General features: G+C 48.8%; 1 protein-coding gene across 1 annotated transcript; it reads right to left on the bottom strand.

Annotated features, from left to right (window-relative positions):
- Positions 1–8,272: 8,272 nt before the first annotated feature.
- On the bottom strand, positions 8,273–13,442 carry LOC147156107 (carbonic anhydrase 1-like). Its single transcript, XM_086065729.1, has 7 exons — positions 13,276–13,442; positions 12,944–13,141; positions 10,570–10,688; positions 10,310–10,402; positions 10,160–10,222; positions 9,922–10,077; positions 8,273–9,501 (listed from the first exon to the last, which is right to left on the bottom strand). Exons 1-7 carry the CDS (start codon positions 13,307–13,309, stop codon positions 9,382–9,384), a joined length of 783 nt encoding a protein of 260 aa, XP_085921855.1. The 5' UTR covers positions 13,310–13,442; the 3' UTR covers positions 8,273–9,381.
- Between the last annotated feature and the right edge of the window lie 964 nt (positions 13,443–14,406).

The following is a 14,406-nucleotide window of genomic DNA, read 5'->3' as shown; positions in this document are numbered from 1 at the left end:
TCTTTTGTGAAGTGCGCGGTTCGCCACCATCCGCTTCCTGTTTGTTTCCTTGTCCACGATTCATTCGAGTGTTCGTCGTAACAAATATGGGTTCTCTTGCGCAGTCAGTATTTCTTGGGTCTTACTTTGACAGTGAGGACTTTTGGAGCATTGGCTCCATTTTGTTTCTGTGTTTGGAGGTTTCGGTTTCCGTCATGTGTTGGCCAGCCATTTTGTTCAGCGCGCCCCCTTTTCCGGCACTTCCCTCCTCCACGTGTGCTCGCCGCTCGGCTTGGAACGGAAGCCAAACGGGGACTTGCGGGACTTGGATCTTTGATTCCTTTTGAATCTTTTATGCATTATGTGTGTCAAATATGCAACATCTTATTTGAGCAAAAAAGTGCAGCAACACACGTAGACCGACCAACCCGCGACATTTCCTATTAGCAAAGCCGGCTAGCTTCATGCTAACATATGATGATGTCAATTTACATACACAGGAAATAAGCCTCATATTCAAAAAAAGATCAACCATGATAAACCGCACCAGGAGTTCACAGTAGCAAACATTGTGTCTGCCCCCCCCCCCCCCCCCTTCAACTATTATGTAAACTCCCAGAAAGCTTTGCAACACACAGCAGTGCAGCGATGAACGAGCTCTATGAATAGACTCGTATTCCTGCTCAGCGTTGCCTGGAGACGTCGCACGCCATGCTGGCAAAAATGGGACACGGCGCCCCAAAAAAACTAAAAAAATAATAATAAAAAATAGAGCCTGCGCAGTGTGAGCGCGTCCAACAAAAGGAAAGGCAGAAATGCACGCTGGGCCAATCAAGGAGGCGGGAGTCTCATCTGCAAGTCATGAATATTCGCGGCCCGGCACGACGACAGCCAGCCATTAATATTCCCGGCGCGCTTCCCGTCACCAAGGAAGCCGGCAAACTATTTGACATTTGCATCTGAATGGCGCCGCATGTGCACGTCTCCCTCCAGGACAACAACAAGACTCACCAGCAAGCAATGGGCGCCTCGTAGCTGATTCGAACCGTGGGGCGAGATCCCAAACCAACACGGGTCAACGCTGCACCTCTGACTAACGGACCGAATGGACGACCGAACAACTAACGAGCTGACTGACCTGGTCAGCGGCCGATTGACTGACAAACCAACAACCGACCAACTCACTAATCAACCAACTAACGAACTACGTGAGCGGCCGACCGTTGAAGCAACGGAGCAACGTGAGCAAAAGACAGCCAACGATGTCAGCCATTTTGTTTGGTTTCCAGTGTAAAGGCAAAATGTAACATCCATGCTCATGTCCGTAAGCTTGTCTGTGGTCTTTCTTATGATATGTTAGCACTAAGCTAGCAGGAGAAGCAAGCAATGCAGGTTTTGTTGGAAATCTTTTTGAGAGGCCGAGCGAGCGAGCGAGCGTGTGCGCGTGCGCGCTGGCGTGCCAGCACAGGATTACTAACGCGCTCATGACATCGGCGACCTTGACACGCCAATGAGCCCACGCGTCTCGGAAGGTGCAAAGCGCACGCACGTACGCGCGCACGCCCATAAGCACCTTTTGATACGCGCGCGCGCACACACACACACTTGCGCTTTGTTGATTGAGCGGCCTTAGCGGGAAGCAGACGCCCGAAATCGTCACGCAGCCGCCAACGCGGCTTGTTGTGACTGCAAATAGGAGCAGTTGACCCGCATATAGTGCGCACGCGCGCGCGCGCGCGCAGGCTGGTTTGCAGCAAGCCGCCGGTTCGCCGGTTCGCCTCCGCGTCACGTCATCCCATCGCAAAGGTTTGTTGTCCCGTTTCTTCCGACTTCCGGTCAGATGCTCCGTTTAATCCATTCCAGCGACTCCAGTATTTCTTTTTTGGGAGGAATAACGTGCGCGACGTGCGCGTGTTGCAGTAGTTTTCATGCAATATATTTTTGACGAACGAAGCCGCTTTATTCATTTTAGTAAGCGTTTTGGATCAAGTGTCATTTTCTTTTATTTATTGACATTTACCAAAGTCATTTTTTTGGGTCTAATTCGAAATGACTTGAGCAGTTTTTCCACAGAGTATTTACTCAAGTAAGGAATTGAAAGGACTACTTTCGACTTCCACTTGAGTACTTTTGTGAAGACCAAACATTGCTTTCGTGTCATGTTTGGCTTTTTGTTTGTTATGGACGTTCTTTTGTTTTTGTCCCGCTTTCGTCCCTCGTCTCGTTAAGTCGAACCACGTCCACCTGCGTGTCTTCCCTTCCCCGGGTGTGTCTCGTTAGCCTTGGTGTATTTAGTCTGTTGCGTTTGTCCGCTCGCGGTCGATGTTGGGCGCCAAAGCTCGGTCACGCCGAGTCATCCGGGTCGTCCAAAAACGGTCCTGGCTTCCTTCGTCCCGTCTGCGCCGCTGAACTCGAGTCGTTTTAAAGAGAAACTTGTCAGAGCGCTTTGAACGCCGTTTACTTCGCCAAACATCCGCCTGAAGTTGTTGCACATTTTTATGACGGCCAACAAGTCAAGAAAATCAAATCTTTTTGCGGCCACAAAACATCCAAACGTTCAGCAAAACAAACGTCGCGTCACAGGAAGTCACAAATGGCGGCTTCACCTTTCAACCGCTCAACTCTCCGGGAAACACGCACACGCACGGATATTTACGTGATTACAATCTCTGTGCTACTAATGACTGCATGTCAAAGCGGCTCTAATGTTTTTCTGTGTGTGTAAAGCAGCTACACACACACACACACACGGTTGCGTAAGTCTGGTCCAGTTTTGAGTGCTGTTCCATCGCAATCAACAGCTTAATTAGTATGTGTGTGTTTACACTAAAATTGACGGGGGCTTGTGTGTTTGCTTTGTCAACATACACGCACGCGCACACGCACACACGCACACACACGTTTGAGGGCCAAGAAGCAACACAATTATTTAGCAATTGCACCTAACGAGCCCCAATCATCCTTATCTACAAACACGCACGCACGGACGCCCGTATGGTCGGATCGTCGAAATGTTTGTGTTGAAAATGCGTTGCGCGACGTCTCCGAGTTTGCGCTCGATTTTGATGAGCAGCCTTTTTTTTTTGGGTGTGCTTTTCCGTTTGGCAATCTGATGTGTGATAAGCCGCTTGCGGTCCCGGGTGACACGCAGCAACAGCGTTGCGCAACATTGACTGTAAATGCTGTCTTTCTTTGGAAGCCTTGCGACATTGCGGCGTTTTTGAACGCGCGACGCAAACGACCTGATCCAAAAGACGTAATATTCTGTTGAAAAAATGTCACGCAAACAAACGCGGGATTGTTCTTCATTTCTGCCACGAAAAACCACAGGCAGAAAGCTCGAACGCTTCGGATGACTTTGGAACAAACGATGACCTTTGAAGGTTAAAGAAGTGAAAGCGCGTCTGCGGAGGTGCGGCCTGATGATTTCCACGCCGCGCCCCGCAGAGAAAACGCCGCCGTTCCGTTCCCACAAATGTTGAGCGTGAAAAAAGCGTTTTCTTTTCCCAGCCTGCTATCGACGTGTTTAAAAATGAACTCCTAATGGTTCGAGACGCCAACCGGTCAACGATTAACCGCCGCGTGGAATGTACGGGGGAAAGGGACAAAAGCGAGCGAGCGGAGGCGAGCGAGCGGGCGAGCGGGCGGGCGAGCGGGCGAGCGGGCGGGCGAGCGGGCGGGCGAGCGGGCGAGCGAGCGAGCGAGCGGGCGACCGGTGGGGCGGGCGGGCGAGCGAGCGAGCGAGCGACTTCCTCCTGACGAGGTGTTAAAAAGTCCGAACGGCAGATGGAGATAATGACTTTCTGACATTGGCCTGCAAATCACTCATCAATCGCTCGCTCGCTCGCTCGCTCGCTCGCTCAACACTTTTATTGCTTTGGGCGTCGTCCATCCTTTGGAAACCATCTGATAAGCTGTCATTCCCTTTCTTTGATGTTGACTTTGACTGTAAAGCTCATTTCCTCTTTTGCTAAATTGCTCAGCTCAAATCACAAGGAAAGATTTGGCGACGCGTTGTGCAGGCGGCGGTGAATGCCGGAAAATGCCGGAGAATGCCGGCAAACGGGTAAAGTCAGCTTGAAAAGCTGCAAAGTGACGTGCAAGATGGCGGCACGTGATGCTGCCATCACAAGATGTCACAAGATACACGGACGGAAGATTGAAAACAAACACGCCAAGAACGTCTGCGGGAATTGCGCGGGAACGCTGAATGCTCACAAAAGAAATTGATGTGAAAAGGTCTCATCTTTAGCTGAATGATAAATAATGCCACGCTGACCGCCAATTGGCACCGAGGCAAGGAAATGGCTCCAAATCGTGGCTAATGGCGCGTTCACGCATAAAACACGTTGTGCAACGCTAGAAACGGAATGCTAACATCTGAACGCATGTGGCGTACGCAGGAAGTCAATGGAAAGGTCAATCCTTGCTCGGAGCCGAAGGCGGGATTGAAACCATGGCATGTACTCAAATGCGGTCCAAACCAACCCGGGTTCTCCACGGCGGCAGGCGACCGCGCTGCGGGAATTGCTGCAGCTTTCGGGTTGACATTTTGCGCAAAGCTGAACGCTATCAATGCTATCAGTCGAATTAGCGCATTTCCTGATATGTTGCTGTGCATTTCTATCACCAAGCCTATAATTGCCATGGATATATTCGCAGATCGGAACCCGCGACCTCCTGGTTACTGCCGTATCCGAGAGCTGGTGATGATGTGTGGAAGTGGGCGTGGAAAGGGCGACTTTTGGAAAAGGGGAACGTTGCTAATTGAGGTGAAATTGTGCGAAAGCGCTACGTCGTGTGGATTCAGGCGATTTATTCCCCGGGAGGCGGAGTTAACATTTGAACGGCGCCGGAGTTTTTGCACTGTGAGAATAAAATGCTTTCATTGTATTGAATCAAAGTTAGAAACAACAATGAAATGAAAGGCAATAAAATAAAAGAGGCTCGGCCGTGGACTTTCACATGGCAAAGTTCTTTTCTCTCAATTCTAAGAACAAAAGAGCAAATCACCCAAATTGCTTTTTAATCTCCACTATTGGAAAACAAACGCACTACAAAATATTCCAAGAATAAGACAATTGATTTCCTCCTTTCACATTTGTCGACACATTCAAACGCTTCCCAACCGGTTTATTCCGGAAGGACGTCCATCCATGGAGAACGTTTGCAAATGATGTCACGAGAGCGAGCGAGTGTGGGAAGAAATCCGGAGCACAAACGTCCCTCGGGGGGCAGACGGCCCCCCCCCCCAAACCCGCCCGCCCTGATGGAGGCCAGCAAATTCCTCCTTTGCACACGTCAATGGCAAGACAAGATGGCGGCCGCGATTGTCAAAGGCAGCCAAAATAGGACGCGCTTGATGGCAGGATAACGTTTGCGACGCCCCCCAGTGGACCCAACATTGATGGCAGGCAGATAGCAAAAGAATGTCCACCTGCTGCTCGTCCCCTTTTGGCACAAATACGAATACAAGCGTTGTCACTTCCTGCAGCCGTCCAATTACTTTTACTAAAGCACACTTTTAGCAAATAAAAGCATCGGTTTCCCCTTCATGTTGTCGTCCTAGTTTTGTGAACGTAGCACGTTGGTTAAAGGAAGCGTTTCCTACGTTTGTCCACACGCTTGTTTTGACCAAATCAAAGCATCACAGTTGATTTTTGCACTTCCTGTTTCCCAAACGAAAGCCTGACTTGATTGATGGCTTGGCGTCCCTTCCCGATTGCTCCGATGCGTATTTGCCATTCTGGGCGTCCCGATATTTTTGGAGTCAACGCCAGCCAGCTGGTGGTTGCGAGGGAGGCGGTAACGTGACCTTGTGTGTGAACAGGAAACTGGACTCCCGCAATCCGTCCTGCTTGGCAAGCGGCGAGCGCGGCAGACAAATCGGACCCACTCTCGGACGCGCTCACTCGCGGCTAATCAAGTAGCGGTCAATGGGGGCCATTCTTCTTCCTCTTTCAATGGCTCGGACGCACGCGCACACACACACAAAGACGCTAACAATGCTAGCTAGCGCTCGGTTGGCGCTGCTGAATGGACTCTTTATTCTTGTGCTGGGAGCGTCGCAGCTTGCCAGTCCCTTCGGCGGCAAATCAGGCTAACATGTTAGCATGTGGATTTGGAGAAGAGCCCAACAAAATTCAGCTCACGCTTCGCACCAGGCAAGCGTCACATGCGTGCCAATGTGGACACTTTCCCTGAGGGAGGTCGCTAAAAGTGGCACCGCACACGTCAACAGGTGTCAGTCAAGACGATCTGCGTCACGAGCAGCAAGAAACGTCGCTCCACTTGATTCATTTGTCACGTCGCCACGATGGCAAACCGACGGACGGCGCGCGTCCCGTCTTGACGCCTTCCCGCAGAAAGTCAGAGCGCCAAACGGCAAACGTTGACGCGTGATGCGCGTTCCCGCCGTGATGCGTGCGTTGACCAGATGCTAGCATCCGCTAGCATCCGCTAGCATCATGCTAGCATCATGCTAGCATCATGCTAGCATCATGCTAGCATCATGCTACTATTCACTTTGGCATGCGAATGAGCAAAGATGTTGCGTAGTCAACTCAATGACAAAAAAGTCTCACAATCACAATCTTTATATACCGTGTGTGCGTGCGTTACAGTTGTTGAATATAACAATATTGATATTGTTGCAACATTAAACATGTACCTCAAGAAATATCGCATCAAACAAACAAAATCGTATTCAGTGAGATGAAATTCATGAGCGCGACATGAAACGACACAATCGTTGGCACGCGTGTGCCTGCAAGGCTGCTGTCCTCTTCATGTATGTCAACACACTGACATGCCAGATTATGCAACAGGATTGGGGGAGGAGGGGGGGGGGGCGTGGGGGAGGGGGGCTACAGGGTCCGTGAGTGTCCGCGTGTGTGAATAATCGATCCAATCTATGCAAACAGCTTTATTTCATGCGCGTGTCAGGCCAGCAGGGCTGCTACGACATTGACTTCACCTTTTTTTTTTGGGGGGGGGGGGAGAGACTTTTGCATTACTGTCAGGTCAAATAAATAAATAAAATTAAAGAGAGTGTGTGTGTGTGTGTGTGTGTGCGCGCGTGTCATGTGACAGCCCGCAGCAAGGTCGTCCAGCTGCCACAACAGATTTAAAAACAAACCGTACTTAAAAAAGAAAACGCAGCAGCCGAGCTGTGATGTCTTCTATCTGGACGTGTGGACAAAATGGCGCCCAAAAAAGTGCTTCAATAGAAAAAACATTGAATTCAATGATTTCATCCAAATTGTCATTTATTTTTGTAGCGTTGGGAGACAAAATGTGTGGTTTTTTTGCATTCTTCTTTTCCATTCACGAACCCATGATTTGTTTGAAGACTTCGCAATGTCTTTCAAATTCTTGAAAATGTCGCAGCAGACCGAGAAGACGATTGGACAGCCGTGCCGTCTCACGTGCCTCTTTACACCACTTGATTAACAAGTTCAAAGTTGAAGTCGGGAGGCATTTTGGGCCCCCGGGGACCGGCACAAAGGGAGGACATTGCATTAACCCTTAAGATATGAACCGTAGCTTGAGCTACATTAGCTTTTAGGCTGCATTGCTCAAATATTTAACAGTCAAGAACAAAACAAATCATGAAGAGAAAATGGAGATGAAGTGAACTTGCCATTGGAGAAAGGCTAGGTTAGCTTTTAGGCTACGTCGCCAGGCAGGCCTTTAAATAAGTTCTTACAAACAAAACGCATTCGTTAGCTTAGCTGCACTGCCAAACTGTTTCAACGGTGACTTAACGAGAATGTATCAACTAAGTTAGCCAGGTTAGCTTTGATGCTACATTAGCAAGATTCTTGTTGGCTAATAATGCCAAAAACATATCAATGAGCTTTTTCTTGCACTTGTCGGGTGTTTAGCTTAGCTTAGCTCTCATGGTAAAATGTCACCCCATTGTACAAACGCAAAGAGTTCCGTTTTATTGCGCTGTGAGCAAGGCGAGCTTAGCTTTTAAATGAAGTCGCTAAGCTCATAGAAAGAGCAGAGCGGATGACGTTAGCGCTAATCCGCACGGCAAAATGTGCTAATTAGCTCGTGTTGTGCTCGAAGCTGAGCTGCAAAATTGTCAAATGTTTTCAAGGATTACTCAAAGAGGCTGTTAACGAGCTCGTGTTGCACTTGGAGCAAGCTTGGTGAGATTTCATACTTTTTCACAAATAGTCAAGCTAACGTTCATTAGCCTTCATGCTAAGTCACCAAACTGGCTCCAAATAATAACAAGAAGCTATCTTAGCTGGAAAGTTACAAACCACTTGCGGCACGAATCTCCTTTCAAAACACATTTATTCAAGAGCTCCATCAAAATGTCAGCCGTCACTTTTCTTCCAGGATATACAACAACAACGCCACACAACTTTTGGACGGAGCGCCACAACCAGCGGCATCGTTGAAAAATCGAATTTGTCATAAGAAAAAATGATTGACAATCTTTTTTTTTTGTACATTGCTTCACAAATACAGAGACAAAAATGACCTTTGCAAAGTTTTCATTTGAATGAATGAAAAGCTGCTACGTCGTCGGACCCAACGTCCCGTCTCGTCCCGTCCCGTCCCGTCCCGTCCCGTCCCGTCCCGTCCCGTCCCGTCCCGTCCCGTCTCGTCCCGTCTCGTCTCTTGGCAGCTTTGCGTCTTTCCTTTTTTTATTGTCGTGATCTCGTTTTCACACTTCACCTTTCAAGCGCGCTCGCTGACGGAACGTGGCTAAAAGGAGCTAGCGTAGGGAGGAAATGGCGAGGGTCGAGCAGGGGAAGCGGCTACGGAAGTATAGCTGTGCCATCCCACCCAGTTGGAATTGCATGTTTGGGGAGGTTTCAACATCAAAGTTTGATTCAAAATCAAAAACATCACCTGAGTTCAAAAATTCAACATTACGTCTACAAAATCAAGTTTCAAATCAAGAATTTCCAACAAAGATTTTTTGCCATCAGAATCAAACTTTTAATACAAAATATTTCATTTCTCTTCAATTCATCATTCAAATTATATTAACACCCAAAAACTGTCAAACCATTCAATGTCGAAAATATTCAGTGTTGAAATTTTCATGTTAAAAGGAGTAAGTGTTAAAAATTCTACTTCTGATATGAAATATTCATATCAAATATCAACATCAAATATTCAACATCGAGGTTTTTAGACAAATTCAAGAGTGGGGGCAAAAATATGCAAATGTAGAAAAATCTATCAAAAATCAACTTTTCATTTGAATGATGTAAAAAAAAACCTACAGAAAAGAACGTGACTTTTTAACAGCAGCCAATCAAGCGACATTGCGTTGATCATGTGACGCGAACGCCGTCCACCCAAAAAAAAGTTTGATTTTGATGCAAAGCAGATTTGTGACGCGTGATTGTGATGGCTTTCGTTTTGGCGTTTTCACTTGAAGAAGGCGCGAACTTGTCGACCTTTGAGAGGTTGCGGGGGCCGGTAGTTGTCCACCATGCAGCACTCGGGTTCGCCCTCGGCCGAGAACAGCAGCTCGCGGAATTTCTCCATCTGTCGAGAGAAGAGATGCCGCATTGGTGTCGCTCGCTCCGCCTCCTGCTGCTCGCAATCACTCAACATCGCCGCAGACGACGTGGCTCATACAATCACACCATTTCTTTTTCTTTGATATATTTTTGGGAGGGGGGGGGGGGTATTTTTACAACATGATTTTTGACTGCGTCATTTGGAGTTGAGCGCCTTCAGTGTAGTTCCCACTTGGGGCCACAACACGTCGCCGGGCAGCACTGAGCTCAACTGGAAGATGTGCAGTGTAAAAGAAAGGCAGCTCGGTAGGCAGAGAAGGTCCCCTACCAGCTAACCGTCTTTGTGGGTCGAGCAGAGCTGGGAGAAGATACGTCCGCATTGCGCGCAAAGTAGCGTTTGGTTGAGGTTTGAGGACGCGAAGAAGAAGACGTTTGTGAGGCTCACCTGAGCCGAGCTGACGGCGATGGGATCCTTGCAGACGATCCAGGTGACGCTCTCCAGCAGGGGGGGCGTGGTCAGCGAGCCGTCGTACGTCCAGTAGTCCAAGCGGGCCGGCAGCAAGCTGCTCGGGTCGAAGCTCTTGAACGGCCTCTGCTTGCCCTGGCGCGCAAAACAAGCAAGCAAACATTAGCGCCGTGCCGCGCCGCGCCGCGCCAACGCCGCGGTCGCCATGGAAACGCACTTTGGTCTTGATGGCACCGAAGGCATCCAGAACCTTCTGCAGGCTGGCGTTCTCATTTCCAATCTAGGGAGGAAAAAGACACAATTGTTCAACATCACAAGGTCAATTGGGATTATTATTATTATTTTTTTTTTTTAATGACGTTCGTACCTGCAGGAAAACCCCCACCACGGCCAGCCCGTCAGGTTTGCCGGCGGCCTCGCCAAAGTCGGCGTATTTGGTGTTCCAGTGCACCAGATGCAGCTGCAAAAACAAACGTTATTAGCACAAAATGCAACGAAAAAAGCTTAGCTTAGCTGCTAAACACAAGCGAGACGAAGCAAATTATCCCAAAACAACACGTGGCGCGTTTCTCTTTTCTTTTTTGACTTTTTGCCACGTGCGGTCACGCGCGGTCACGCGCCCCTTACCTCGGCGGGGTACTTGTTCCCAGCCACGGTGTGCTCGGAGCCCCTGTCGTCGGAAGCCCCCCAGTGGAAGTGGAACTGCTTGAGCCGGTAGACGCCCGAGACGGGGCCGCCGCTCAAAACTGCACGCCACAAAGACAGACAGACGGACGGACGGGAATGGTGAGCGGCGCGGACCAAAACTCGTCCCAAAACGGGCCCCAGGCGAACCCTTGACGCGCGCCGGCGCGGCAGCGGCAGACTTTGGGCTTGCGGTCGCGACGACGCGACGCTTTCAAGCAGCCTGTCGTGTCACGCGACCATTTCCAAGCACTCCTGATAGCAACTGAACGCTAGCAAATGCTATTTATGATGACAAATTGCACTCCATCATATTTGACTTCATACAAACACACAGAAATGACTTTTTTTCTACTTTGGCCACCTGCTGGCAGGATGAGGCAAGGCAGACAACTCCTCTCTGAGCTCATCAGTACGGCACGACTCCTGACGAGGATAAAGACTACATGACTGTGAGCAGACTGATATTGTCTGTCTACATGTGTTGCACCATTTATTGACAAATATTAAATATTGCTCTTTATAGCAATTGGGAACAAAAAAGAAAAGTAAGACAAAATAATGTTGAAACTGGATTGTTGTTGTCAAGGATTACAATTGTCGCATGTTTTGGTGTTTGGAGGGATTATTTCCTCTCCTCGCACGTTTTTCCTTCTGCTCAAAGTCGAGACTTTTTTCCTGCTGTTTGGTGTTTCTCCATTTCACGCTAGTTTAGCGCTTAGCTGGACTGCTGGACTGCCTTGTGTGTGCGCGCGCAAGTTTAGCCTCTCGTCCTCCTCGCAACACCTGAAAAAACTCCATTTATTCGCTAACGTGGAGGTGGAGCGGGCAAGCGCGCGTATTTAGCCGCGCTAGCTAGCATGTCACAGCTCGTAGCTGATGCGCCAGCACCGGTTAGCTTAGCGCCTGTAGCGTCTCCAAAATCGCCCCCCGCAAAGTTTTGTCAACATTTGACTCATTTCAACAGCTTGCAAAAAATCAAATGAAAATAGAAATAAACTGGCCTGATTTTGGGTGAAGGATGGCAAATCCTTTTTTTTTTTTTTTTTTTTTTGGGAGTATGTGTCATCTTCATGTTATGTTTGGCACACAGCACGCATGACTAAAAGTCACAAAGCCATCAGTCAGGTGGAAAATGAACCACTGGACGCATTCGCGCCCGCAGCAATGCGGCTCGGCCGCACCAGATGATGCAACCGTAATCTCAATCGGTAAGCAAACATCTGGATAAGGCGAAGGTTTAAAAATACACAAATCTTCCATTTTGTATCTCCACAAAGGATTATTAGAGCCACACGGAAAAAACAATATTCATGTGACGTTTACATTTTGTGACTGCAATTTTGAAGGCCAAATTAGGATTTTTTTTTTTTTTTTAATCTAGCAAATATGACCATTTGACTAAGAGTAAAAAAAAGAGTCCATTTTACAAACAACATGTTGACAATAAAATTCCCCCCCACAATCGTTATGACGCGTTACTCGTCATCGCTGCTATTTTTGCTGCGTTTGGACCTCGCTGGCGTGGATTGCGGTGCCGAAGGTCCACATGAACAATTCCGTTAGCGTCTGCACGCACGCTTTGTTCTTGGGGGGGGGCTCAAACGAAGCCGTCCCCCCTCCCGCACAATCTATTCAAACCTTTGGCAGCAAGAAGGAGCTCTTATTCGACGCAAACTGTTGGACAAACGCAAGGACCGCAAACGGTCCGTGACATCTTCATGTCTTCAAAAACAAAACGTTGAGAAAAAAAGACATCATTTTGCAAGGAGGAAAAACGAGCACAAAGTTGTCACTTAAGAAGATGAAAATCATCAGTTTATGAAAATAAGTTTGCAGTATAAAAATTCACCTGAGACGGTTTTCATGTGTGCATTTTTAAAAGCTTAATGTTAGAACAGTATGAGAATAAAGGTTGTAATATTAAATCAGTTCAAAACGTTTGGGATTTTTTTTTTGTTAATACTGGGAGAGCCACAAATGTTATTGCATAATTAGAAAAGGCAGTCGACGTTGTTAAATACTGCGAGAAAAAAAATCGGTTATTAGAACATTGTGAGGATTTTGTTGAACATTATGAGAATAAGAAGTCATTGTGTGAAAATAGACGAATAAAGTCAGTGCATAGCAGGTGAGTCTTATTGAGAGAACAACACATTAGATTCGTGCAAAATGAATCTGGTGCGTGCGTGCGCGCCTGCATGTGCGCGCGCACGCACACAGGGGCAAATGATGGATGATGTCAGCGATGCGTGACAAAAGAAGGAAAAATGAACCGCCCGGCCTTGACGATGCGGCAGACGCGTCGCTCGCTCACCTGAGCAGTCGCTGTCATCGACGAAGGACACCTGGAAGGAATGTCCGTTGTTGAGGATGTCCAAGCAGGTTGCCGGGTCGTACTTGAGGCTGAGCGGCTTCAGCGCGCCGTCGTACGACGCCAGGCCGGGATTGATGTCGATGGGCGACTGGCGAGGCCCGTCGGCGATGGGGAAGTCGGACGACCACTTGTCAGGACCTCGAGGAAGAAAAAAACAGGCAAAATAAAGGCATCTGGACAAAACAAACGCCTGCGTTTTGCGCGCGCTCCCCGTGCACCGACGCATCGTCTGCGCGCGCAATGCGCGGCGGATGAAAGTGAAGCTCGCTCACCGTTATTGGCGGCGTAACCCCACGCGTGAGACATTTTGTCACTTGGCAGTGGATGCGATGCGTCTTCTTTCCAAGCAATCTTGCAGAGCACTGGCTGTCTGGTGCCCCCCGACACCTGACAGCTGCGCGCCGCCTTATATATAAATACACAACGACGCCCCCCCACACACACACACGCTCCCTTACTCTTCCTCCTCCTCTTCCTCCTCCTCCACCGGTTTTGCAGACGTGCTTCTGCAGCAATCCTCTCTCTCTCTCCCCCCTCTCTCTCTTTCTCTCTCTCCCTCTCCCTCCCTCTCCCTCTCCCTCTCTCTCTCTTTCTCCCTCTCCCTCTCTCTCTCTCCCTCCCTCTCTCTCTCTCTCCCTCTCTCTCTCTTTCTCCCTCTCCCTCTCCCTCTCTCTCTCTCTCTCTCTCCCTCTCTCCTCTCCCTCTCCCTCTCCCTCTCCCTCTCTCTCTCTCTCTCTCTCTCTCTCTCTCTCTCTCTCTCTCTCTCTCTCTCTCTCTCTCTCTCTCTCTCTCTCTCTCTCTCTCTCTCTCTCTCTCTCTCTCTCTCTCTCTCTCCACCTAATCTAATCCAACGGAGTTACCCGATCCGAACCCGACGTGTGGGTCGTCTAATCCAACGGAGTTACCCGATCCGAACCCGACGCGTGGGTCGGTCCGGGTTCGGACCCAAGAGCCGCGAACACTGGAGGTATAGCCTACCTCCATTTACTCCGCTCCATTCAAAAATCACACTTAAAAAAGTCTTTCATCTCATCGCCTCCTTTATGACGTATCTCCTGCATCCACGTGGATTTTTTTGGGGGCCGCAATCAAATGGTGGTAATAAAAATGAGAATAATTGAAGCGGTGAAAGAGTCAATTGGGAATCGGGACGAGTGGAGGTCAAGTCAGGTCCAAAGCCGAATTTAGTCGTGACCTTCAGTGGAGACCGAAGCATGGCGGATGTATAGGCTTGCAAATGCACAGCAGAGCATGCGAATCTGCGCTGCAACGGCGCCACCTGCAGGCAGTCAATCGAAACACACTATCCTTCACTGTTCAAAAACAGCTTTACGATGTAGGAAATACACGTAAACAGGAAACATGACACTTTATTGTGAAGGCCACGCACACAAAACGGAAAC

Source organism: Leptonotus elevatus, chromosome 21 (assembly GCF_054856555.1).
Source record: "Leptonotus elevatus isolate MCC_2025b chromosome 21, RoL_Lele_1.0, whole genome shotgun sequence".
NCBI classification, from domain to species: Eukaryota; Metazoa; Chordata; class Actinopteri; order Syngnathiformes; family Syngnathidae; genus Leptonotus; species Leptonotus elevatus.
The sequence above is the reverse complement of the archived record's forward strand: the minus strand, read 5'-3'. Positions and strand labels throughout refer to the sequence as shown.